The 26,081-nt window shown below is 43.6% G+C and overlaps 1 protein-coding gene across 2 annotated transcripts in view; it reads right to left on the bottom strand.

The window, feature by feature from the left end:
* The window catches only part of SENP2 (SUMO specific peptidase 2), a 45,713-nt gene extending 20,143 nt beyond the window's left edge, over positions 1 to 25,570 (bottom strand). The window contains exons 1-8 of one of the 2 annotated variants that reach the window (XM_030574651.1): positions 25,436 to 25,524; positions 19,437 to 19,516; positions 9,940 to 9,995; positions 7,595 to 7,728; positions 5,209 to 5,284; positions 4,499 to 4,580; positions 2,459 to 2,615; positions 1,437 to 1,540 (exon numbers count right to left, since the gene is read on the bottom strand). In XM_030574651.1, coding sequence (XP_030430511.1) covers positions 1,437 to 1,540; positions 2,459 to 2,615; positions 4,499 to 4,580; positions 5,209 to 5,284; positions 7,595 to 7,728; positions 9,940 to 9,995; positions 19,437 to 19,462 — 635 coding nt within the window. In that variant the 5' untranslated portion in view covers positions 19,463 to 19,516; positions 25,436 to 25,524. Of the gene's footprint in view, positions 1 to 1,436; positions 1,541 to 2,458; positions 2,616 to 4,498; positions 4,581 to 5,208; positions 5,285 to 7,594; positions 7,729 to 9,939; positions 9,996 to 19,436; positions 19,517 to 25,435 lie in introns of both variants that reach the window. The other variant, XM_030574650.1, reaches the window with a different exon arrangement.
* Positions 25,571 to 26,081: the final 511 nt, after the last annotated feature.

Here is a 26,081-nt window from a genome sequence, read left to right as displayed (position 1 = left end):
CATTTGAAATACTGTTTTCTGCATCGTTTAAATATATCAAAATTAATCAAACATTTATTTTCTTTTAATTTGCAGTTGTCTGTACAATATACATATTAATTTCTCCAATACCAAAAGAAGGAAGTCTGGATTTGTTACTGTGATCTTAGAGAAGCCCGAGTTCTAGAGCATTAAGGTACTCCGTGAGTTTTTACTAATTTGTTAAAGTAGTACCACACCCTAGTGTAGATGCAGGTATAAGGGTATAAAGTGTACTTAAACAGATATAGTTAATTTTCCCTCTCATAAGAAAAAGCAGCTATACTGGTCTAAGCACAAACTAACCTTTATAAATGTGTCCACACTAGGATATGCACCACCTTCACTTAACTATACTGGTATAAAACAAAACCCAAAGAATTCAGAAGAAGTGTACAAAAGGTGAAGAATCACAAATTGCTGTCGGTGTGTCTCCTCCTCCTACCTCTTTTCTGCTTCCTGTGTTGTATCTGCACTAAGAAACTTCCTCCTCCTGTTTTATACTAATATAATAGCTTGTGTTTAGACAAACCCTTAGCTCACAGACAGCCTCAGCATCCAAGAAGAACAGATAGACAAAACTTGAATTTCTGTTCAGAAAAGGAACTTCTCTTTAAAGACCTCTCAAGGTCTTCATACAACACAGAGGCATGGACAAGTTTTCCTGCCTTTGCAGCTCACCTTCAAGAACTTCAGGTCTGTATGCATGATTGCCATGGTCTTTCAGCCTTACCACAGATTGAAAAATTATTGCAAAAACTATAAAGTGACAATTTCTTATGAAGTCAGAAGAGATCACGTATTCATTAATCTATAGTTAGGCCTCAGAACAGGCTGTGTTAAGGCCAAAAATTAGCTCCTTCACAGCCTATGTCCATTCCACATCAGCAGCATAAGATTCGTAAAAAATATTCAATGGAAGGGAAAATAAGTCCCGAAATCCTATAACACTGTGGTATAGCACTTTACAGGATTTCATAGTAGAAATTATATCACTGGAAACACTTGTGCCCAAAAAGGAGCAGGAAGTTTCCTAGTGCAGATACAACATAGGAAGCAGAAAAAAGGTAGGAGGAGGAGAAAGACACTCACAGCAATTTGTGATTCTTCACCTTTTCTACACTTCAGCTGAATATTTTGGGCTGGTCTTTTATTTAAAAAAAAAAAAAAGAAGAAGGCCACAGATAAAACTTTAGTATCCACAACTGCATGCATTTCAAAAGGTTTAAAGGTCTGTTCCAAAGCATCTGTCCTGGATCACATCAACAGAACTTTGTTGATTGCAACAAACTTATCAAATGTTTCCAACAACAACAACAACCAGAGTGCCCATTAAAAGAGTGACCTGATGTCCTTCCTTGCCTCGCAAAAGAAGTCACTCTTACTAGTAAAAAGGCTGGAATATAACGTGAAATTACTTGCAGTGGTTTGTAGCTATGGGAGTGGAGTAGTTTCTAGGATATTTTTCCTTTACTAGTTCCAACAGCAGTTTGTACTTTTCTCTCTCTTCTCTTTGTACACCCTGAGAGGAAAAAAAGCCACATTAAAACCACTATCACGAAAAAGTGAAGTCTGTAATTTAATGCATACTACACAGTTGTTACAGCGCATGAAGTTTATCGTTAGCCCTATTTAAGCAGGAACTACATGACCAAAGCTGCTGTTAAGTTGAAAATGGGCTCATGCTCACTATAGCAAGGAGTATAATTTTCATCCTTATCACATTTACATGCAGGTAAGTCAATGATAAACATATATACACCCTCATTACCATTTCCAGTTGTGGAACTGCCATGTTCACTGAAGTTGAGAGAAAGCGGAATCCACTTTTGGTGAGCTCTCACCCCAAAGATGCTATGAAAAGTGATGTTTAATGCCAGAAGGGACCATCAGATCATCTAGTCTGACCTCTCATACATCACAGGCCATTACGTTTTACCCAGTTACCCCTGCATTGAGCCCAACAACTTGTTTGGCAAAAGCATCTTCCAGAAAGGCATTCAGACTGGATCTGAAGACATTAAGAGATGGAGAATCCCCAACTTTCCATGGTGGTTTGTTCCCACAGTTAATTGCCCTGACTTAAAATGTTTCTGAATTAGTTCTAATTTGACTTTGTTTGGCTTCGTTTTCCGGCCATTGGCTCGTGTTATGCTTTTCTCCACTGAAGAGCCTTTTAGTACCTAGTGTTTTCCCCCATAAAGATACTTCTACTCTGAAATCACCTCATCATCATGTTTTTGATCAGCCATATAGATGGAGCTTTAAGTCTCACTGCAAGGCATTTTCTCAGCTCAGGACTATGCTTCAAAAACCATTTTCACTGTATCCAATTTCACATCTTGCCATCTCAATACTCAGAGGTCTCCCCATTATATAAACTCAGAAGTGACAAAAATGAATTGACCCTATTTCAAAAGCTGTCTTTATCTGGACTCACCTCTTCCACAGTACAGTGAGGCCTCCTCACCAGCTTGCCAGCATCTGAAGTGGTGGCTCCTGCCATGTTCTCCTGACCAGGCAATCCCCGTGAAAAAGAACCTTCTGGAATGGATTTGGTATGGTGTTTGCTACTCATCCTTGTGTTGCAGAGGTTTCTGTTAAGAAGAGCTATTACACTATTAACCACTAAAACCTAAACCTTCTTGAGTCAAATTACATCTCAATATTTTTGAAAATACATACATTGCTGAGGGCAGAGACTTAAGCCTCATAAGGATGTATGGATGTTCTGAATGCCTTTCAGTCAGGTGGAAAAATCAGGGCAAACCACCACTTGATAGAGAAATCCAAGAAATCTCTCTTACAATGACTAAGAGATGCACACTGACTAGACTGTTTACAACATACCATTTTAAGCTCTATTACATGCACACACTTCAGGCTAAAAGAGGTGCTCCAGGAACTGCAAGCTCTGCCAGATTATGTTTTCTCCTTTGCCATGCCTCCCCCCAAAACAGTGCTTCCTACTTCTTCAGATGGCCCTGTATCTTTAATTTTCTCATATGCTTCTTTCATTAAACCCTATTACAGTATGACTGAAAACAACTACCCAAAGCCATGTTCCAATATGCCACTGAGGTATTTTGGGTGATAGAGTTACAAGTATGCCATACAGCTGACACCTCACAGAAGAGAGCTCTAGTCACATAATTGGTGGAGTCTCCACCCGCACCCCATGTTCACAATAGCTGCCTTAGGAATTTTCCTCTTTACCATTAAAGGTTTTCATGCTGATACCCTGCTCCCCTCCGCTTTCTGGGGAACGTTTCGGTTTAAAAACTAGGAGCACTAAGCCAGCTCACAGTTTAAACTTCCTATTGCAAACCATCTTAAAAGCAGCACAACTTCCTCTTTAGCACTAAATACTATGACCAGACTGCAGCTCATGCAGCTGAAAGAGCTGAGAGCCACTAGCTGAGACAAGCCCATCGTAGTCAAAATCCTGAACCAATTCAGAAGACTCTCTGTCCATTTGAGCATGGATATCATCAGCTTCAGTACTGGCGTGAGGCCTACTCCCATGGTAACAACTCCTCCCAGGGACACTATAGTGTAACACAGGGATCAGTACCGTAGAACTAGCATCATCTTATATAGGAGTGCAGCAAGGACACTATTCAACCTCGTTTTGGGGTGGGAGGCAAACAGCAGTATTACACAGTATCCTGGCCCATTTCCTTCCAATTATTGCCATCTCTAAAACCTTGGAGAAAACGGCATCAAGAGTGTTCCAGTAGTGTCATCTAAACAGATGACCTCATGCAAAAACCAGGTGACTCCCATCCTTTATTATATCTTGGATAATTTACACCAAGTTTCCCAATTTTCTTGTAATTAAAACCTCTCTCCAACAAGATACTATTCCACACTCCGGCAAATTCCATGCACTCTTCTCCCAAAACTCCGACATTTTTGTTCCCTGAAAGCCTCCAATCTTTTGTCCCCACACATCCCTTTTTTATTTGCCCCTTCAAAGTTCTCCCATTTCTTTGTCCCCAAGAGCTCAAGAACTAACAAATCATAACTCCCCCCGCTTCACACTTCCAGATCCCACTTCTCCACCCAGCCACCTCTGGCCTTGGCAAGGTTCCCACAGACCTCTTTGCTCTGCCTCCCCAGCTCTTCCCCAGGCTCTCTCTCACCAGCCCTAGGTCTATTTTTTGTGTGCAATTTCCCTCCCACCTGAAGAGTCTGATGTACATTTTTCCTCCTAAAGATGAACTCACTGCTGACAAGCCAGCTTCACAGATTCCTTTACATACTTATTACCCAAACCTTTCCTTTTGGACTAGTTTTATTACTTCTTAGCGTCGAGCTGTACAAGTTTAACAGTTTAATACATTGATAGGAGACAATAGTGCAGTTCAGCGGAGTGCCCGGTAATACTCCACATTTGGAAAGAGCCAAGCACTACTATATATAAACGGATTAAAAATTTTGGGGTGACGGGAGGATAAGACAGCCACAAGAATTTTACCTCAGGCAAGGCACAGTCCTGCAAGAAATAGGTACTGTCTCTTTACTGGGACAAACGCTAGCGCCACAAGATATTTTCTGATCTATGAAAAAAAGTACCAGAAATTAGTAATTGTGAGAGGGGAGTGATAGAGTCTTAGAAGTTTGTATTTACAAAAGCCTCACGAAAAACAAGTGAATTTTAGTTTAATGTGTTAAGCCACCATGTAAACTTACTTAAAAGATTTTAAGTATCACACTAGGACATTGTCTGTCTTTTTCAGCAGCCACTTCAACAAAAGAAGTCACTTGTCTGACTAGAAACTGCTCCATTAGACTAGTGCTTTTCTATTTCAAGTTCATCATATATTACATAAGACTGCTTAGGAAGTTTTCCAGGCACACTTTACACTAATGGCACAGCCATCAGGAATGATTCACATCATAAGAGAAGGCTGTAACACTTAATGCTGAAATGGCTGCAACAATAATATCTGGACGTCAGCGGCAATGGAAGGAAGCAGGAAAGAAAGCAAGAGTTCATCCTCTAGATTTTAGAGGTACTGCTCTTACCAATTCAGAATTATAAAGCACTTTAAAAGTCTTACACAAGAGGCATCTTACAAGTGGAAAGTATTAATGCTGCTGTATACCATGTGCTTGGCATTTTAGTAGATGGGGGGAGGGAGGGGAAGAGGAAGGAAGAAAAAGCGGTGGCTTTGTCAGTCTTACCCAGTTGTAGCATTTCTATTCCAGGTGCAGAGTCTGTCAGTCTGTCAGTCGAAGAATCAGAAGAATTTGAAAAAGTCTTAAAAAGAACAAGGAACCATTTAAATGCAATTTGGATGTGGATCAAAGCAATCTCACAGGCTACTCACTCTAATTAAAATTGAACCAGGCTATTCATCCAGTGACCCAGACTGACTGGTTTGGATCTTGGCAGAACATAGGTCTCTGTAGTTTCTACAAACTGTCTTTTTTTAAAAAAAAAAAACACCTTTAGATCCCACAGAGACCACATGTGCACCTTTTAAAAAATCTCACTTAATGGAGTTTTTGCTCCAAACTCCATTGACTTTACACTCATCCCCTGAGGTACTACTACATAAGAAATAATCTTGAATAAAGGTTTTCTAATCCTTGAAAGACTTAGAATTACAGCAAGAGAACAATCTTTACAGTAGTCTTCACATAAAATTAAAGAACTGAGTTCTATCCTTTAATTCCTCTCAATTGTCTCCAAGACAACAACATCTTCCTAAAACCAGCAGCTTGTTCCTTGAAAACAAAACTGTTTGTGTAAACTAGCAAATTTACATGCTATTTAGAAGACAGACTAGAACATTCTAAGTCTCTTTGGATTGCCCTACTGGTGCTGATAAGGCAGAAGACTATAAACCAGATTGTCCAACCTAGAAATCTAAGAGTCCAGCTCACAGACATGCAAGCTAAGTACAGTAACTCCCCACTTAACATCCTCTCACTTAACGTTGTTTCAATCTTACGTCCCTGCTCAATTACAAAACATGCTCCATTTAAAGTTGTGCAGTGCTTCAGTCGAAGCCGTTTGGCTGCCTGCTTTGTCGTCAGCTGGCATTCCCCTATCAGCTCCCTTACACCACCACCACCCCCCACAGCACCTTCCCCCCCACCAGCAGACCCTGCAGATCAGCACCTTCCCCCTCCTCACCTGCGGCAATCAGCTGGTTTGCATCATTCAGGAGGGAAGGGGAGGCTGCGTGCCAAGTCCCTGCTCCTCCCCCCTCCCTCCTGAACACGAGCAAGGACTCAGCACACAGCCTCCCCCACCTCCCGACTGATGCAAACCACCTGATTGCCGCAGGTAGGGTGACCAGATGTCCCGATTTTATAGGGACAGTCCCAATTTTTGGGACTGTTTCTCATACAGACTCCTATTACCCCCAACCCCATCCCAATTTTTCACACTTACTGTCTAGTCACCCTAGCCACGGGTAGGAGGCAGGGAAGGGAAGGGGGAGCCTGCATGCTGAGTCCTCGCTCCTCCTGCCCTGGAAGATCGCAAGCCAGCTGATTGCCAGGGGCAGGAGGGACGGGGGAGGAGCAAGGACACAGCGCATCTCCCTCCTGCCCACGGCAATCAGCTGCCTTGCTGTGTTCAGGAGGCAGAGGGAGCCTGCTATGCGATGGCCTCACTCCTCTCCCCTCCTTCCTGAACCCTGCAAGCCAGCTGACTGCTGGGGGCAGGAGGCGGGGGTGGAGAGAAGAGGAACAAGGACACAGCATGTGGAGTAAGGGGGAGGGAGGAGAGAGAGCAGCAGCAGCAGCTTGGGGGAGGAGGGGCATGAGCGGGCAGAGGGTTGACCCTCCTGCCCCTGGTGCTTGCAGAGTAGGGGAAGCTGCCTCTGCTGCGGCACAACGTGCTTCTCCTAGCCTACAGCACCTTCAGCCTCCTTGCCTGCCTCTGACTCCAGTGCCAGTGGGCTGTGCCTTTGTGGGGTAAGGTGGAGGCACCTCCCAACTATAGTACTGTATGGCAAAAAAATTTCCCTAGAACCCAAACCTGCCACCCCACCATTTACATTCATTCTTTTGGGGAAATTGGGATCATTTCACTTAAAGTCGCATTTTTCAGGAACATAACTACAACGTTAAGTGAGGAGTTACTGTAGAGGGGAGCTTTTGTACACTTTGCACCTAAATACCAGTTGTGTACACCTACATGCCTGTAGCTAGTGTATCTAGTAGGGCCACTTATTCAGGAAATATTTATTCATATTAGTTACCAGGACAGGAGGCATGTGGACTCTTCAAATACAACAAGCTTGAGAGCAAAATCACAACACAATTTGTAGGAGGCTAGAACAGATAGTACAATATGTAAATTTAAAATATTGTAAAGATGTCCAGGAGTAAAACAGCAGAAGTTCAGTCTCAACAAGTACTCCAATGGAGGATTCAAACTTGAATGAGGCAATACCTATGATTTTAAAAGTAACAGGCCACCACTAGCCCTTATGACCTTTGACCAAACCCAACTCTACAGTCACTAAGGAGACTGTTCCCATTCATTTATTTTGTGTTGTATGTATTCAAACATTACAGCTAGAAACAATCTTACGCCCAGAATCCCACTAACCTCATCCGTAGATTCGGCACTTTGAGCTCCATTACAAACGGATGTCTTCAGATACCTACTGGTCAGCTGGGGTGGCAGTTTAATTAGATTGGCAACTCCTTGTACAGTCTTCGTCAATTTAGCGATAACATAATCTTTAAAAAACCACCACAAAAAACAAGATGACCATAAGACATTTGGTCTACAGAAGGATTTTTTCACTTTTTAAATTCAAGCACTCTCAGCTACAGTATCATTGCATGCAATAGTTTACACTTCAGGTTATTCACAACATGATCAACCTTTTCAGGCTTTATTTACAGGTATCCTTGACTGGCTGGGAAAACAGTAATCCCTTAAACTCTAGAAGACAAGCTTTTCAAAGACTTTGTACTATTGAAAATACAAAAGCAACATGCAGCCAGCCTGATGGTAGTCCTCAAGGTTAGCCGTTATTTTTGACTCCGTATCCTCTAGCACAACAGGGTGTTTTTTTTAAAGTCAGAAATTAAGTTATACTCTGGAGGTCAGCATTTATCTGAAAATAGGAATATGATATTTAAGCATAGAAGTTTCATGCTATGTATTGTTCACAGATACTAGTTAAAATTGCTAGATACCAATTTGCTCTGTTTACGGAGACTTGTACACTGTTCAAAGTGAGGGGTAGTAGTGGTGGAACAAAAAAAGACCCTTTCATAATTCTGGTTTCCCTCAGGGCTCTCTCCAATCCTCAAAAATGCATTAACTTATGATACCACTTGACAGCCAATATTCTCAGAGAGAACAGCAATGTCCTTTGTCAGGCAAAATAACTAAAGATAGATCTTACTTTTCCTCAGTACTTGTGCTGTGAAGTAGACCTTAAGCAGAAAGGACTTCAGTGTCCACATCTCCATCTTTTCAGACAAGAGATTGCTGACTAGTTAGGTCCATCTCAAGTTATTTCAGATAGCAACAATATCTGCTCTGTTTTAACTATCTAGTGGCAGCTGGTGCCTAAAAAGTGGTGGAGCTGCAGATTGCATGCAGGCTAGGGTGCAGACTAATTGAAAAATGGGTCAGTATTAAGGGCACCACAGGGAAGTATTTTGGTGAGACCTAATGGAGGTTAGTGGGAAAGTGCAAGGCAAAAATAGGAGAGTGCCCTCTTCTTTCTCCCCATTCCTTCCCCTTTTTTGGGGAGAAATGGAACACTTCATTGTCAAGGACAGCATGTCTCCATCCATGACAGCTTTGCTATGCCCTCCTAGTCCCAACCTCTCCTCTTGTAATCTAACTCTACTCTACTGCCTCCTCCCTGCCAACTCATGTTGAATGTATAATGTTTTCTCCAGGAACTCAACCTAGCCTTTCCAGCTCTCAACTCAGAAGCTTCCCAACTCCATTGGCTCCCTACAACCAGCTCCATAACACCCAAACTCTCTCCCCTAGAAAGAAAACTGCCTTGCCCGTCAACAGCTCAGAATCCCTTCCCAAATCCCCTTAGGCTCAGACACTCCTCACCACATGCAGCTCAGAATTCTTTCCCACCCAGTTAAAAATAAATGCTATTTGTTTCAGAGTCAGGAAATGAATAACAGCGGCAGCAAGGAGCATATGATTGGGATTTGAAATGCATCAAAGTTTTATGCCCTGCTCTAGCCTCTATGCCTCCTCCCTGCACTTCCTGAAGTTTGTGCGCTCAGGCCAGAAGTCTAGTGGCACTTTGTGTACTGCAGCACCATAGACTTCTCTCCCCACCAGAGTGGCAGCATGCAGTACAGCATCCTCCAGTAAATCAGCCACTTGCAGATGTAACATGGGTGGGACTTAGCCCCATTAGCTCCTGATGATCCCCTCTTGTGGGCATCTATACAACTACACAGTAAGGGTCAGCAACCTTTCAGAAGTGGTGTGCCGAGTCTTCATTTATTCATGCTAATTTAAGGTTTCGCTTGCCAGTAATATATTTGAACATTTTTAGAAGGTCTCTTTCTATAAGTCTATGATATATAACTAAACTATTGCTGTATGTAAAGTAAATAAGGTTTCTAAAATGTTTAAGAAGCTTCATTTAAAATTAAATTAAAATGCAGAGCCCCCTGGACCAGTGGCCAGGACCCAAGCATTGGCTGCCACTGAAAATCAGTTCACGTGCAGCCTTCAGCACGTGTGCCATAGGTTGCCTACCCCTGAACTAGAGTGTCTTTCTAGAAGGAGCAGGTGAGGAGGAGGAGCGGTTTGAAAAACCAAGCAGGTTATTTCAAAGTTCATAAATATACAAACAAAAGTTCTGGTCTCCTGTGTACATGAGAAAGATCTAGTCTCTAAAAAACCAACCACCACACGTTACACAAGTAGTGAGATAAGCACTAATACAATACCTAATCTCTGTCTTTTTGCTTGCCTCTGGTTAGGGTCCTCCACAGATGACTGAATGCTGAGGAAAGAACAGACCAAAGAGTTATTTGTAGCAATAGACAAGTGTTCTAAATGAGTCCCCTCCCTTACAGTCTCCAAATACAACCCAAATTAGTTTACCTGCTCCCAGGGCATCTCTTTACAGCCAGCCCTCAAGACTGTATATAGAGACTTCCATACAGGAATCTATTAAAGTCTCATAAGGCTGTAGCCATTGCAGAACTGACCACCACGTAATCTGTGCACATACTAGGAAGGGTTCCAAAGAGTTCCCCATGTACTCACAGACATGACTTCATATAGGCACCTTACATAACATGCCCCATATGCATCCAGTAACACACACTGGCAAAGACAGGCAGATGCTCACATTTAGGTAATGTAATTGTATAGAGTTCATTTAAGTTTGTTACTAGCTGCAGAGTGCAATGCATGTATGGGTAAAGTTTGTCTCCTTCCTCAAAGAAAAAAAAAGAAGGAAATAGTTTTGTCAGCCTTAGTACAATTAGGGTTAAATAGAGATGTTTGTACACAGGATTAAGACTCCAAAAACCACTACATAATCTATATTAAATGAGTTAAATAGAATGCTGATTAAAATACAAGATGGGGGGGGGGAGAGCCACTACACTCGAACTCAAACATTTGAGTTATACTTGTTGCTATGCCCATGAAGTGACTGTTCTCATGCACCAGTTTCCTAAAGTCAGTCACAGATACACAAGATGCTCTGCTTCAAAATGACAAAACTGGTTCTTTATAAAACCGTAACCTTTTGCATGACTTCAAGAATGCAAAGTTAGATCTTAAAGTTCATGTTCAATGGCTCCCTACTTCCACTTCAGGTCTATACCAGGGGTTCCCAACCTTTCTTTCTGAGGCCCCCCCTCAATATGCCATAAAAACTCCACGGCCCACCTGTGCCACAACAACTGTTTTCTGCATATAAAAGCCAGGGCCGGCATTAAGCGGTTGCAAGCAGAGAGACTGCCTGGGGCCCCATGCCACAAGGACCCCCATGAAGCTAAGTTGCTCAGGCTTCTGCTTTAACCCCAGGTAGCGGGGCTCAGGGCCCAGGTCTTCAACCCTGCACAGTATGGCTTAGGCTTTCTGCCCTGGGCCCCAGTGAGTCCAACACTGGTCCTGCTTGAAGCCCTGGACCTCCTAGTTGAGAACCACTGGTCTATACTACAATCTTTTGCTAGCTGTGTCTGTCACAGGTGTGATTTGTGACCAACATAGCTATAGCTACAAAAGTCTTGTGACACGGTAGTACCAGCAAAGCTGTACTATTGCTGAAATGGCTCTCAGTCATAGTGTGAGGTCCTGATATCACTTATTGTCTCATTAGTTCCATTCAGGGTAAAACATCTCTCCTGTGTTTCCTATTCCTTTCTTATGCAATGCTAATTTCCTATGTGCTTTACAGATAAGTTTGAAGATAATATGGTGAGCCAGGAGTTAATAGTCAATAAATATGCAGTTAAAGAAGCAACAAGAAGCAATTATTAAACCCCACCATTCAATTGCCATCTTTATTAATCCATTGTTTAGGAGAGAGTTTAATAAACTATTTCCAAGCCCTTATTTAGGAAGTTTGATAGTATCTTTAATAATGCTCATTTTTCACTTTTTAAATTCTCATTGTTCTACTGTTCCTCCTGTTTTAGTATTCAATAGGACTACTGATGCAAACACCAAAACAGGGTTGAAAGACTCAACATTTGCAAACATAATATTTGCATTTGGGTTCTTAACAGTGTTGCAGCCATGTTGGTCCCAGGATATGAGACAAGATAGGTGAGGTAATCTCTTTTATTGGACTAACTTCTGTTGGTAGAAGGGACACACCTTTGAGCTTCGTAGACTTGCTCTTTGGGTCTGGAGAAAGTAAACCAAAGTGTCTAAACCAATACAAATTGGGACAGATTATTAAGCATATGGGGTTCATACATGCTGTAGAAGACCACTTAAAGTGGGCAAAAAGGGTTAACAGGCAGCGAGGTGTGTTATAACATCTTGTAACGAGCTATAAAACCAGTTTCTCTAATTCCATGTTAATTCTGTTAGTGTCTAACAGAGATATGAATTTAAGTTCCCAGACTTGTCTTTTGAAGGTGTTGTACAGGTTTCCTTTGAGGATGAGGATTGAGATGTCAGATATGGAGGAGTCAGTTTCTGAAAAGTGCCCACCCATAGGGGATACGGTGTTTTTTGCCTTGTTATTTTTCTAAGAGTTTTCATTCGAGAGCACAGGAATTTTCTGGTTTCACTCACATTGTTGTTGGGGCATTTGATGCCTAGATGAGGTATGGATTGCAATTGTCGGATATCTTGTACAGGTTTCAAGTGTGGGGTGATCGGTGACGAGGGTGTGAGGTCAGTGGGTTTATTTTTCTTTTTCTGTATTAAAGGAGGTTCTCAGGGTATTTGGGTGTCCCTTTTCCATGATGCAATCTACTTCTCTGTTGGAGTGTCCTTGTTCTATGAAAGCAGTTTTAAGGAAATCTGGGAGATACATCTCTCTTCAGAGAGAATTCTGTAGTGCCTGGCTGTAGGTAGATTTGTTGGTGGGTTGCGGGGGGAAGACAGGGTTTGCTGGATCTGTGAAGGTAATCGTGGTGATCCATAGGTTTCTCATAAATAGTCTTTGCAGGGTTCCATTGTTGAAGCTCACCATGGTGTCCAGGAAGTTGATGCTGGTGTGGGACTGTTCTGGAGAGTTTGATGGGATGGGTGATGGTTGAAGTTATAGAGGAAATCTATGGAGGGAGTTTAGATCATCTGTTCAGAGAATGAAAATATCATTGATTTATCTCAGTGTATATCATTGGTTTCATGGTGCATTTTTCCAGAAATTCTTCCAGGTGGCCCATGAATAGGCTGGGCTACTGGGGGAGCCATCTAGTCCAAACCTTAGGAAAAGCCAAAGGGTATTAAGTATTCATTGTTAAAGGCGAAGTTGTTGTGAGAGAATGAAATGGATGAGTCTAGTGATGAGCTTAGGCTAGATTTCCAAGTTTGTTTGTTTTTTTTAACGTTATCTTGTAGGTATGAGATGAACAGCAATGCCATCATGGGAAGGATGGTGGTATACAAGGAGGTGACAGATAGTAATCTGTGCGAGATTGCTAATGTTGTAGAGTTTCTGGAAGGAGTTAGTAGTGTTTTGGAGGAAGCTGACCCTTTCTGTAGTAAGTGATCTGAGGTGGTGAGTGATTTCTGTAAATCCTGATATTCCTTCAGTAGAAGTGCTGTGGCCAGATATGATGGGTTTGCCTAGGTTCCCTGGGGAGGCATGTAGAAGGTTCTGGGGAGTTGGTTTGCAGGAAATGATGTAAAGTTTTTTCTTGGAGTTGCTGGGAAAGGATTTGATTGTATCTTTACATTCCTGCTTGAACTGGTTTCTTTAACTTTCAACTGAAGTTTTAAGTCACTGTTAGAATTAGCTTCAGCATTTTAAAGACTTTATGCAAAGTAAAAATGTCAGACTACAAAGGCCAAGATTTTCAAGTGATTAGTAATCCTGGGTGCTGCAATTTTTTGACACTCTACTTGAGACACCCTGAAGGAGTCTTGATTCCACTGCTCTACAGCCAAAATGCTTCTGAAATAAATGTAGTCCAACTGTACTAATTCTGGGTCACTGACAACGAAAATGGTGCTTAAAATTGTTGATTGGCTCTAGTTTTCAAGATATGCTACTGGGTCAGTATATACGACCCTTGACTTGGGAATGGCGGAGGATAAGCGAGTTATAAAGGGAAGGGATCTCAATTTAAACCAGAAATGACTAAAATACATCTGTGACTGGATCTATGAATAAATCTATGACTGGGTTTGGACAGTACTTGCTTTTTAGGCAAAACAATGAATGATGCAATCTGAAGCTGGTATTGCGTCATACCTGACATGAATTTCATCATGTTATTCCTAGAAGTCATGGATGATGCAATCATAATGAAGCTTACATCACTCTGCTGAACAAATTGCCCTATATCAGCTCTAGAAATCATAGTGTCGTGCTCTCTTATTTGTCAGTGTTTGATTTTGCAAAGGGATACATTTCTGTTTAGCCAAAGTGAGCAGAGATGCCTCATATTTGTGTGAATAGTGCAGATAACTTCTGCCATGTTTGTGGTGAAGTGACTTTTGCATCACAAAAGCACAGTATAACCACTATGGTTAAGAAAGCCTATCACCTTTATTTTGGCTGCAAAATTGGAGATCAGGACAAGAGGTAGGCCACACACACATGCTGCAACACTTGTGCAACAAATCTTCGCCAGTTGTTGAACAGGAAAAGGAAATCTATGCCTTTTGCAGTGCCAATGATTTGGAGAGAGCCAACAGATCATACCAGCAATTGTTACTTCTGCACGGTGCCTCCAGTTGGGAAAGGTGTGTCAAAGAGGAAAAAGTGGACTGTGCATTATCCAAACATTCCATCAGCTATACGCCCAGTACCCCACTGAGAAGGACTGCTGGGTCCTGATGCACCAGAATCACTCTCACTTGAGTCAGATGAGGAAGAGGAAGAGGATGAAACTTCTGGTCTTAAACCATCAATGTCACAGGACCCACATTTTCTCCCATCCTCCTCCTCTGAACCACACCTCATAACACAAGCTGAACTGAATGACCTTGTCAGGGATTTGGAACTACTCAAGAGTAAGGCAGAGCTGTTGGGCTCCAGACTACAGCAGTGGAATCTCCTGGCAGGCTATCAGGGCAAATGGAGCCCATCAATGCTTGCAGACTATTGCTGGACAGTGACAAGAGGTGCTCCATTTAATAAATACAAGAGACAAGCCAAGAAGCGCTGAGTAGACACTGAATAGGACTAAACTAGGCACATAATAGTTTTTTGCCTTTTGTTTCATAATAAATTTATATAACCCTTTTGCTGATTTTTAAAGTGTTACATACATAAACAGGACAGGTGAAATATCATGTAAAGCAATCATAAACACATGAGAAGACCTAGGTTTACATTTATGATTAAAACTCTACTATCTACACAATATACATAGACATAAAATATAAAAACTTAAATATCTTAGAAACAGTAGCCAGTTGTTTTAATTGTCATATTTGAATTCAGCACATCAAAATACATAATAAATATCACATTTTATCTCTGAAGCAGACGACTTCTCAAAAATTGTAGACCAGTGTTCTCAGAGGGTGGGCACTCAGCGCTTTCTGAAAAAGTCAGATGCCCCCTTGAACTAAGTATCATGTTACAGCTCCAAAGCCACAAGAAAAGGGGAAGATAGCCTGACCAAGTTAAAAGTATGGCTTCAGCTTGTTTGTTCTTATGATAAAGGATCAAAAAATTTATAAGTGTGCTGCCATCATACTTGACCTAAACTTCTGAAATTAACCTGTCAAGTAAGGGGATCAGATCAGAAGGCGGCAAAGTAATCAAATGAACAACTTTAATACACTACTGTTCCCTCTTCACTTCTCCCAAGCTCCAACTAGGGCACGGCTCAGCAACCTTTGGCACTCGGCCCACCACGGTAAGCCCACTGGCAGGCCAGGCCAGTTTCTTGACCTGCCGCATCCACAAGTTTGGCCAATTGCAGCTCCCAGTGGCCACGGTTCGCCATTTCAGGCCAATGGGTCTGTGGGAAGGGTGGCCAGCACATCCCTTGGCCGAAGCTGTTTCCCACAGCTCCCATTGGCCTGGAGCAGCAAACCGCGGCCAGTAGGAGCTGCGATTGGCCAAACCTGCAGACGCAGCAGGTAAAGAAACTGGTCCAGCCTGCCAGAGGGCTTACCCTGGTAGGCCACATGCCAAAGATTGCCAGTCCCTGAACTATGGACTAATTCACCTCCACTACCTATTTTTCCTAGTTACTTATAAGGACCTGTGACAGGGTATGACTGCCCTGTAGCACTCCCTGCTGTCTGAGTGTGGCACCTCCCCAGTGTCTTCTGGTTCGCCCAGGGTTCAAGCAGCTCAGCCTTCAAGTGGTTCACTGAGTTCAATCCTTTTTATCCTTTTGGAATAAAAAATCCTGACAAAAAGCCCCAAACAAACAAAGTGGTTCTGGCAATCAGGGTCTCTGAAACCTGCCTGCTGGTCCCTATTGCCCAAGCCTTCTGGGTTACCTCTCACCTCTGAGTTTCCTTAAAAAGGAGCCCCAGCCCCAGCCCTCCCCCTGGAGCAGAGCAGTTCAGGCAGTTACTATCTCTTCTCATTAACCCAGGAGCCCCAGCTCTCCTTCTTTGAGCTAGGATGGAAGTTAGCCAGTTGTAGGGCCTTAGCCAGCTTCTCCCTCAGCTGAACTCTTCCACCTCCCCCAATCAGTCCTCAGGCTCAGCGGGTTCTGCGGGCCAGTCTTCTCCTGCTGGTGTCTGCCCTGCTATGAAGGAAGAGGCATTTATTGCTGGTCCTCTTCTCCCAGCTCATCCCCAACTGGCTGGGTAAGAAGGAAGCCTTGACTTGTTCTCTCTGCAAGGCTCCCAAGCCTTATGCCCTTAAAAACAAAGTAACAGATTTCCTTTCAAGTACCTGGTACTGCTTCCTCTCTATCAACATCTCCTACATCCATGTCAAGTATCAGAGGGGTAGCCATGTCAGTCTGGATCTGCAAAAGCAGCAAAGAATCCTGTGGCACCTTATAGACTAACAGATGTTTTGGAGCATGAGCTTTCATGGGTGAATATCCACTTCGTCGGATGCATACATCCATGTGTGTGTCTGTCTTGGATATTTCAAAATCCTAAAAAGGCCACACTATGCGATGGAATGGGCTAACCTCAAGGCACTACTGCCTTTAAGAGGGCAGGCTATTCGGTCATAGGCCACATATGACTTGTATCTGAGCACCTCACAATCTTTAATCACAACCAGAGTTAGGTAAACAAGTGCTATTAACCCCATTTTTCAGATGGGGGAACAGATGCCAAAAGAAACTGAGAAAGTAAATGATTCAGCCCAGGTTTCACAGGAAGCACATGGTGAAGCAAGGTCTTGAACCCAACATTCATGTTCCAGGCTCCTGCCTTTACACTCAGCCATCCCAACTCTCATGCAGACTGGACTATCAAAAGACCAATATAGATCCAATAACTGTGCATAAGACATGCATGAAGATAAGTATATTTTTGGACCATAATATAAAATTGAATATGTGAAAGCAGAGGATTTTTAAGCAAAGTCTGCTCTTTAAAGTATCATTCTATTCAATGCATTTTGTATGGCCTGGTAGGTCATACCTAGCTGGAGTAGGACAGAGGTCCAAAGTATCCTTGTGTGTTAACAGCTCAATTTCAGCAAGTGAGTAAAGTCAGTTCACCCCTTTAATGAAAGCTGACTGCACATTTCCCAGCAGACAGAGAATTATCAGTTAAGGCCTGGTCTACACCTAAAACTTAGACTGACCGAGCAATATCTCTCAGGGGTATGAAAGATTAACACTTCTGAGACACACAATTAAGCTCACCTAAGCAGGAAAATAGACACCGCTAGGGCGACAGAAGAACTCTCTCGACCTAGCTACCACCTCTCAAGTGAGTGGATTCACCACAGTGACAAAACCCCTTCTATCACTATTGTGTCTACACTGCTGTGCTGCAGCTGTGTTGTAGTGTAGCCATACCCTAAAGTAAAAGGGCTTTTCTATGCTAAATTCACTGCACAATGTTCACAGTTGTCAAATATTTAACTCTGTGGTAAGAGGATTCAAGTATTAGTTCTTCTGTTCAAGTTAATCTTCCCTCTAGTTTTCACAGAGTATTCAACAGTTGGGTGATTGTTATCTTGAGATTTTGTCCATTATTAGGAATCAGTTGTGTGCCAAATCAGGTTCTGATCACTGAGCACGACTATCTGTCCCTTTCCCTTCAACAGTTTGAGTGTAACTTCTGAGAGTTGTCTACACTAGAAATGATATCACCTTTGCTCTTGTAGCATTGACACTTATTACAGCAATGGAAGACGTTCTTCTGTCTCAGAAGTAAGTCCGCCTCTCTGAAAAGCAGTAGTGAGGTCAATCAGAAAATTCTTCCATCAACCTAGCAGCGTCTACAATGGGACTTTGGCTGAAGCTGTGAAAAATGTGGTTAAGCCAACCTATGTAATTAAGTCAACCTAACTTTGTAGCATAGACCAGGCCTGAAGAAGAAAGTCAGAAATTCTCAAGCCTAGATTCTGACTTTAAGGCCAGAAGAGACCATCATGAGTCCAGTCCCATCTCCTGCACATCATGGGCTGCAGAACCTCACACACTCATTCTAGTAACTGAGCCAGAGATTATGGGTCTATTACCAAAGTCCTCAAATCTTGATTTAAGAGTTTAAATTAGAGAATCCACCATTTACTCAAGTTCAGGGGTTCTCAAACTGTTGACTGGGACCCCAAAGTGGATCACAACCCCATTTTAATGGGGTTGCCAGTGCTGGCTTTAGACTTGCTGTGGCCCAAGGTCAGAGCTGAAGCCAAAGCTCGAGCCCCACCACCCAAGGTCAAAGCCCAAGGGTTTCAACTTTGAGTGATGGGGCTCAGGTTACAGGCTCCCCACTTGGGGTTGAAGCCCTTGGGTTTGAGCTTTGGCCTCCCGAACCCCAGAGCGGTGGGGCTTGGGCTTTGGCCCCCCTGCCTGGGGCAGCGGAGCCTGAGCAGACTCAGGCTTCGGTCCTCCCTCCTGGGGGTCATGTAGTATTTTTTGTCATCAGATGGGGGCCGCGGTGCAATGAAGTTTGAGAACCTCTGCTCTAGTTCAAGCCAGCAAGTGACTACAGAGTAAGGTAAAAAGCCCAGGGTCTCTGCCAATCTGAGTTGGGAAAAATTCCTTCCTGACCCCATATATGGCAATCAGTTAGACCCTGAGCATATAGGCAAGATCCACTAGCCAGACACCTGAAAAAGAATTCTCTGTAGTAACTCAGAGACCTACCCATGCGATATCCTAGCTCTGGCTGTTGAAGTTATTTGCTAAGAACAGTCACAGATGAATGGGCCATCTGTCACTGTAGGCAATCATACCATCCTGTCCATTTTTGAAACCAGTTGTTTTTTTGGTCCCCACTGCTCCCCTTGGAAGGCTGTTCCAGAACTTCACTCCTCTGATAGTTACAGGAGTAACAATAGCCAGTGAGCAAACAGCATAAAGGAGGAACCCTGAGTTTACTTCCCACTCCATACCCCCCAAAAAGACACTAGATATCACCTATCTTTCACTGTCACAATTTAACCTTTATCACTGGCTTGACTGAGGGAGGAGTAAAATGCCTTTGAAATGCAAGCTTAAAAAACTGGATCAAGATTTTAAACTTAGACGATCCAGATGTAGGAGCGAGCACCCCCAGTAAGCCAACATTAGTGTCTCTCCTGCTTTGACAGGACAGTGCCCATCAATGTTCATCATTGCAACACATCTTACTTTCTTTAATAACTGTACAATAAACCAGGCTTTATATTCGTGGAACAACCCTTACATATACGTACGTAAGATCAGGCCCTGTCCTTTTCATACCCTTTTTTCCAATCAATGTGGAGGGCAGTTGGTTGGGACATACAACTTAATGCTGTAAAAAAGAAGTCAAATTTTCATTTGTTAATTGCAAAGAGATTAATGCTGCACTCCAGATGTACAGTACAATAATGGTTAAGTTGTTTCTCCCTCCTTCATTTAATCTCCCTTGCCCAACTCTAATTCATAGCTTTTCACTCTTCTTTCATTATAGCAGCACTGCCTATGCTATGCATATTACATTCTGCTCCTGATGTGCACATGTACCAGGCAAAACAGGAAGTGAAGCACTGATCAAGAACAAAAACTAGCTATAGAACTAAGGGGCTCCATGCAGGGTCTCTCTCCAGAAGAAAAGAAAACCACCAAGAGAGACTTTTGGTAAAGTGCCCTCCCCTCTAGCAAGCTGATGTTTCCTAATTTTTGAATGCTTGACTTTGCAACCTAAACAGATTTCTTGTCACAGTTTATAAAAAGTGAGAACATTTTGCTATACTGCTTTTTTAAAAACAAATTGCGTGCAGCTAATCCCTTACTTCCTCTTTCAAGCCTCAGAGTTTAAACCCACCAGCACAGACCTCTGTCGCTTTAGCAGTTATTCTGTTTTTGGATGCCAATAGAGCAATGACATTCTAAGTTTGCCTTGAAGGACTTCATCTTTTGCTTCTTAGTAACCCATGCAGCAAGATTAATAGTCGAAGTACAGTAACTCCCCACTTATCGTCCTCTCGCTTAACACTGTTTCGATCTTATGCCCCTGCTCCATCACAGAACATGCTCGTTTAAAACTGTGCAATGCTCCGCTAGTCGTTTGGCTGCCAGCTTTGTCCACAGCTAGTAGCCCTGTTATCAGTCCCCCTACGCCCCACTCCGCCAGCGCCTCCCGCCCACTGGCAGACCCGTGGATCAGCACCTTCCCCCTGATCCCCCGTCCTCCTGCCCGCAGCAATCAGCTGGTTTGCGGTGCTCAGGAAGCGGAGGGGTGGCAGAGTGAGGATTCGGCATGCAGGCTCCCCCCTCCCTCACCTCCTGAACACCGCAAACCAGCTGATTGCCATGGGCAGGAGGCAGGGGAGAGGGGGGAACCTGCACACTGAGTGCTTGCTCTTCCTCCCTCCCTCCTGAACACCACAAACCAGCTGATTGCCACAGGCAGGGGAGGGAGGGTTGAGGAGCGACGACAGGGTGTGTGGAGAAAAGGTGTAAGAGGTGGGGAGGGGAAGAGGTGGGTTAAGGGTGGATGCTTGGGGGAAAGGCTGGAGTGGGTAGGCCAAGGGTTGAGCCACCCAGCCCTAGTGCTTGCAAAGTAGAGGAAGCTGCTGCTGAGAAACGTGCTTCTCCTAGCCTATGGCACCTTCAGCCTCCTTGTCTGCGGTGCCAGTGGGCGGTGCCTGTGTGGGTTAAGTCGGGGGCACCTCCCATTGCTTCACACTCACCAATGATGTTCCCATTGCTTCATACTCAGCAATGATGATTGTATTAAATTGTATCTTTAAAATTGTTATAAGTTTTAAATTGCTTGTTTAAAATGATTTAAAATGTATATAATGCCTTTTGTCTGACAAAAAAAATTCCCTGGAATCAACCCCCCCCCCCTTACATTAATTCTTATGGGCAAATTAGATTTGCTTAAAGTCACATTTTTCAGGAGCATAACTATGTTAAGTGAGGAGTTACTGTATCATAAATGCTTCTCAAAATAGCAGGCAGCCAGCCTTCTTACAGCAACTTAATTAAACTTTGGAATTTCTGTCACTACTACATTTGGGATTATTAGGGTTTCATCCACAGACTTCAACCTTTGTAGAATCTTCTGGTTGAGCAAACTGGAAAACATACAGAAGCTGCTTAGGCCATCTTTATGTGTGCACATGCATCTGCTCTTCATTACCCACAGGGATGAGGTTCTTCCCTCAGGTAAGAAGGAAAATTTGATGCTCACTCCAAAAACTTCAGGGCCTTGACTACGTGAGAAAGTTACAATTTAAAGTGTGATCTTTAACCTGCTTTGGTTAGACTAATGCAGACCTCCACATAGGCACGCTTCATTTGGTTTAAAGTGGCTTTATTTCAAAATAATCTAAATCAATTCCTACACAACCCAAGATATACCAAAATAAGACTGGTTTGAATTAATGGATTGCCACCTCAGCTTTTTGCACTGGTTTAAATTTACATTACATTAAACCAGTTAAATTTTCTCCTATAGACAAGGCCTCACTATATAGGTATTCAGCTGTCTGTAGATCAGGGAGAGGGAGCCTGAACAATCTCCACAATGATTTTCCTTTGATATGCAATGTCTTCTCCAGCAAGAGGATTCTCTGCTCAGTCCAGGTCAGGATAACATCACATTCCAACAGAAAAACCACTGATCCCTGTAATACCTTCATGGCCGATCTATTCTATTGCTGCATTGAATACTAAGAACTTGAAGCTCACAGAGAAGTCTGAAAGCTACCAGATGCATGCCTATTATACAGCTGATAAGCAAACAGTTCTATCCATCAAGTCCTCTACTGATGTCTGATAAGCTCATGCCCCAGCTGGCTAGGCTCTTTTCTTGTTAAGCACCCCCGGAACAGACATAAAATGGTGATCTCTTTAAGGTGCTCTGAACATCCTGCCAGAGATAAAGGGCCTCTCAACTACCAAAACTGAAAGCTTGTTTTCCAATATGACCAATCACGGGACAAAGTTTGGAAGAGGCCTCATGTTATTTTCATCTTGATGCCATCTCTACCATTGGTACAAAATTTGTATCCACATCCAATCCACAAAAGTGGTCCATGGATATCTGCATCCATGGATATGGATATAAAGCAGATATTCACAGATTTGCCAGGGCTCTAACAATCACATCTTCAGGCTTCAGTACTTTTTGAAAAAGAGTATCCTTTGACCACATCAGTCAGTACTTCCAAATGTGTTAAGTCTGTAGAATGTCAAAAGCCACGTCTCTGCAGAAGTCTTCTTGCTTACTTGGTAAGCTGCTCAGGACATTAGAAAATTCTTGACTCAAGAATGCATGTGGATCCTTTTTCCTTAACCAGCATACTAATCGGAGCTACAATTGGCTCTACCAAATGTCTGAATATTCTGGGAAATGCCCTACTCACAATGGACCTGAATACAAATTGCCATAGTACAATCTGAGAAAACTTGAGTCTTCCTAATCAGACTATGAAACAGGTATCAGCAGGGCCTGTGAAAGCCAAGTTCTTAAGTGAGTATAAACAGTGAATACTGAAACTAGTATTCCCAGTTCCCATTGGTTCTCTGAAGTTGAGTACAGTGTTAATATCACTTATTTCAAAATAAATAGGAAAGTTACGTTCCTGGAGTTACACTTTTCTTAAGAACCTTCTCCAAAGCTTCTATTTCTAACAGAAGTCAGATGCTTCTTGTATACCACTACTTTTGGAAGAAAATGACTCAAACTAAAGTGACAGGTGAAGTATAAAATCTTAGTTCAAAATTGGAAGTGCTGTAACCTTGGGCCTGGACAGCCTCATGAACTCAAAAGTCAGGAGTTTAAAATCCAGCACAGGATTGTGGATATGCAGGAATTTCTTCTCCTATTACACACATTAGTCTTGCTACTTCCCCAGAGAAAGACTGAAAATGAAGCTCAACATGGAAAACTAAAGAAAAACAAGGATTAACACAGATTCAGTTGGAGAGAGAACATTAGGAAGCAGTAACGTTAACAGAAAACTAAGGGTTATGGACAGAAAACTGGGCCCACGTTTGCAATACAATACAGCAGTAAAGAATAATACAATTTTGGATTTTATAGTCAAGTGCATCAGGACAGAGCAGGAGGCAACTGTCCTTCTCTACAGTGCTCTGTCTTGACCCCAGCCAGAATACTGCTTTCTGATACTGAGGTAAATGCCAAAAGGACAAATTCTGAGAAAAGCAATAAGAGGTGGGGGGAGAAGAGAGCATGCACAGAGAAAATTTTTAGCTTCCCTCCTAAACAGGAAATATTGCACAGGACTCCTAAGTAGACAGATATGATCAAACCTTTCAGACACTGGGAAACTTAACACAAAAGAAAGGAGAATGAGCAGTACAAGGGGATGTAACTGCCATTAATAGGATTAAAGATCAAGCTCAGGCTGAATATCAGGGGAAAAAGATTTGTGACAGTGATATTTCAAACCTCTCCCCTTTTGAGATATTTAAAGCAAACAGAATAAAGCACTAGATAGTATCCTATGGATCAGAGTCTTTTGCTTCTCAATGGTTCAATTTCTCATACTGCCCATCAGTCACTTTTTACAGAGTTAGTGTCTAGGTTTCTGCACAAGTTATACACCTAAGGCTTTCTTCATGGTTCGCTGCAGGAGTGGGAGTAGAGTGAACAAGACTGTTAGTTTAAACGATCATGTTTTTCAAGGGTAAAGATGACCAAGGAGCAAATATACACAAGGTGAAACAGCAGCAAAGAATCCTGTGGCACCTTATAGACTAACAGACATTTTGGAGCATGAGCTTTCGTGGGTGAATACCCACTTTGTCAGATGCATGTCAGATACTAAGGTGAAAGAAGACAACCAAAAATTCTCAGCAGAACACACACAAAAAAATTATGTAGTTCTCAGTAAACACTTTGAAGCGAGCAGTCTAACACTTCTAGTCCAAATGGGACACCAACAATTTCAAAAGTCACATCTGTCAGATGATTTACCACCTAACATCCAAGATTACCATAACTGAAGTACAAAAAAACTACACACCACTTTTCAGTTGTACCACTTGTGATTTTGATACTGACTGGACACAAAACTATCATTGTTTCCTCTATACAGTCAGTTCCTACTTTTATTTGTTGGGTCTTACACACAGCAATAAGGGAGTGAAAACATTTTTCAAAATAAGTGTAAAACCATAAGACAACAGGGAACACCTGTTCAAGTTCTTAAAGGTAATCTTAAACTAAATATAGTATTCCTATTTAGATTTCAAGTTGAATAGGAACTTAATTGATTTAATTGCCAAACATTCCAAAATAACCTTCTGCTAATATTCATGTTTGTTTCAAAAACTTTAAACCTTGTAGAGCATATCATATTCTTTACAATGTATTCTCCAACTTTGGGAATTCACAAAACAATTGCTTTCACCTTTAGAGCAATCAGACAGTCAGACATACTCAATATGCTAGGCATATACCTACCTCCACTCCCAAATTCATAAGCCATGTTTGCCTTCATGAAAGACAGTCAGACAGTTCTCCCCATACCAATGACAGATCAACTATTTAGGACCTTATTTAGGTCATCATTAAGTCACCTATATTAGCTCACCATGAGGAAGTTCAAATGTTTGTTAAACAACATTTTCAAATACCTTCCATGAAACAGTGATCATGGGAAGCAAATTACATGCAACCACAAAGAGTTGGGGCGGGGGGTCCCAAGAGAAGCTGGGCGGTTTGCTAGTTTTGGTGAAGTCGATGGGAAGCTGCTGCGGGATGTCTGGGCAGGGCCACCTTAGGAACGATACAGCCCTAGAGACGCTGCAGTAAGTGCATCCCAAGCCCGGCAGAAGCAAGAGGCTTTGCTATTTCAGTTACTCAGGGTCTGGGTTTGAGGCCGAAGGCGGACAGGCTCCAGAGACGCGGGGGTGCCAGGCTGCAGCACGGCGCGCCAAGGCGCAGCAAACCCGCTCCCTGCTCCAGCAGGGTCCCGTGGCGGTGGGGAGCAGACCCGGCCGGGCGCAGGCGGCAGCTCCAGGGTGCTGCAGCAGCAAACGCTGCGCTGGCGTCCGACTCTCGGTACAACAGCAGCCTCCGAGTCCGTTCCCATGCCGACGGCCCAGGCTGGGGCTCAAGCACGCAACAGGCCCAAGCCAGACCAAGCCCCCGGCCCCTGCCCTGGTCCAGTGCACAGTGCCGGGAGCGCGGGGGCCCGCAGAACTGCCCGCCGAGCCCCGCAGGAGCCGCCAGGCAGCGGGACTCACTGACCTGTGGTACCGTCTCTTCCGCTGGGTGCGGGGCGGCGTGTCCGGGCGGGGGGCGCTGGGGAAGAGCAGGGAGCGCAGCGCTTCCACCAGCCATTTGTACATAGGCCTCAGCCAGCGGAAGCGGAACTGCGTCTAATCTCCGCGACTGCGTGACGTCACGGACAGAGCCCAGCGGCGGCGCGCTCCTAGCCCGCCCTCCGAATCTCCTCTACCTGCGCGAGGTCGCCCCGCCCAGCAATGCCCGCCTTATTGGCCTCTTCGGCTGTGATTGGAGGAGAGAAGGGAGGGGCGGGGACAGAGCGCCGCCGGCCTCTGCGTCATCTTTGCTGTGGGAGCGCGCGCCTCAGGCCCCGGGCGGGGCGAGGGTGCTCCGGACTCAGTCTGTCCCCGACCCCGGCGCCCAGCCACTGGTCGAGTCAGGTCACCGCTCTCCCTTGCGGCCGCTATGGGCACGCCCACAACCTGTCCACGACAAACACGCCCCTCCCCCTAAACAGCGCCCCCACACCAGCACCCCACCCTGACCTTCCCCCTCGCCTCACACCTCCGCATGCACCCTCCCCCCGCACACACCTGTCTTCTCAACAGCTCTTTGCTCCATCAGTGTCAATGGCAAAGAGTCATACCTAGTTTTCAGATACTGGTCC

Source organism: Gopherus evgoodei, chromosome 9 (assembly GCF_007399415.2).
Source record: "Gopherus evgoodei ecotype Sinaloan lineage chromosome 9, rGopEvg1_v1.p, whole genome shotgun sequence".
Taxonomy (NCBI): Eukaryota; Metazoa; Chordata; order Testudines; family Testudinidae; genus Gopherus; species Gopherus evgoodei.
The sequence above is the reverse complement of the archived record's forward strand: the minus strand, read 5'-3'. Positions and strand labels throughout refer to the sequence as shown.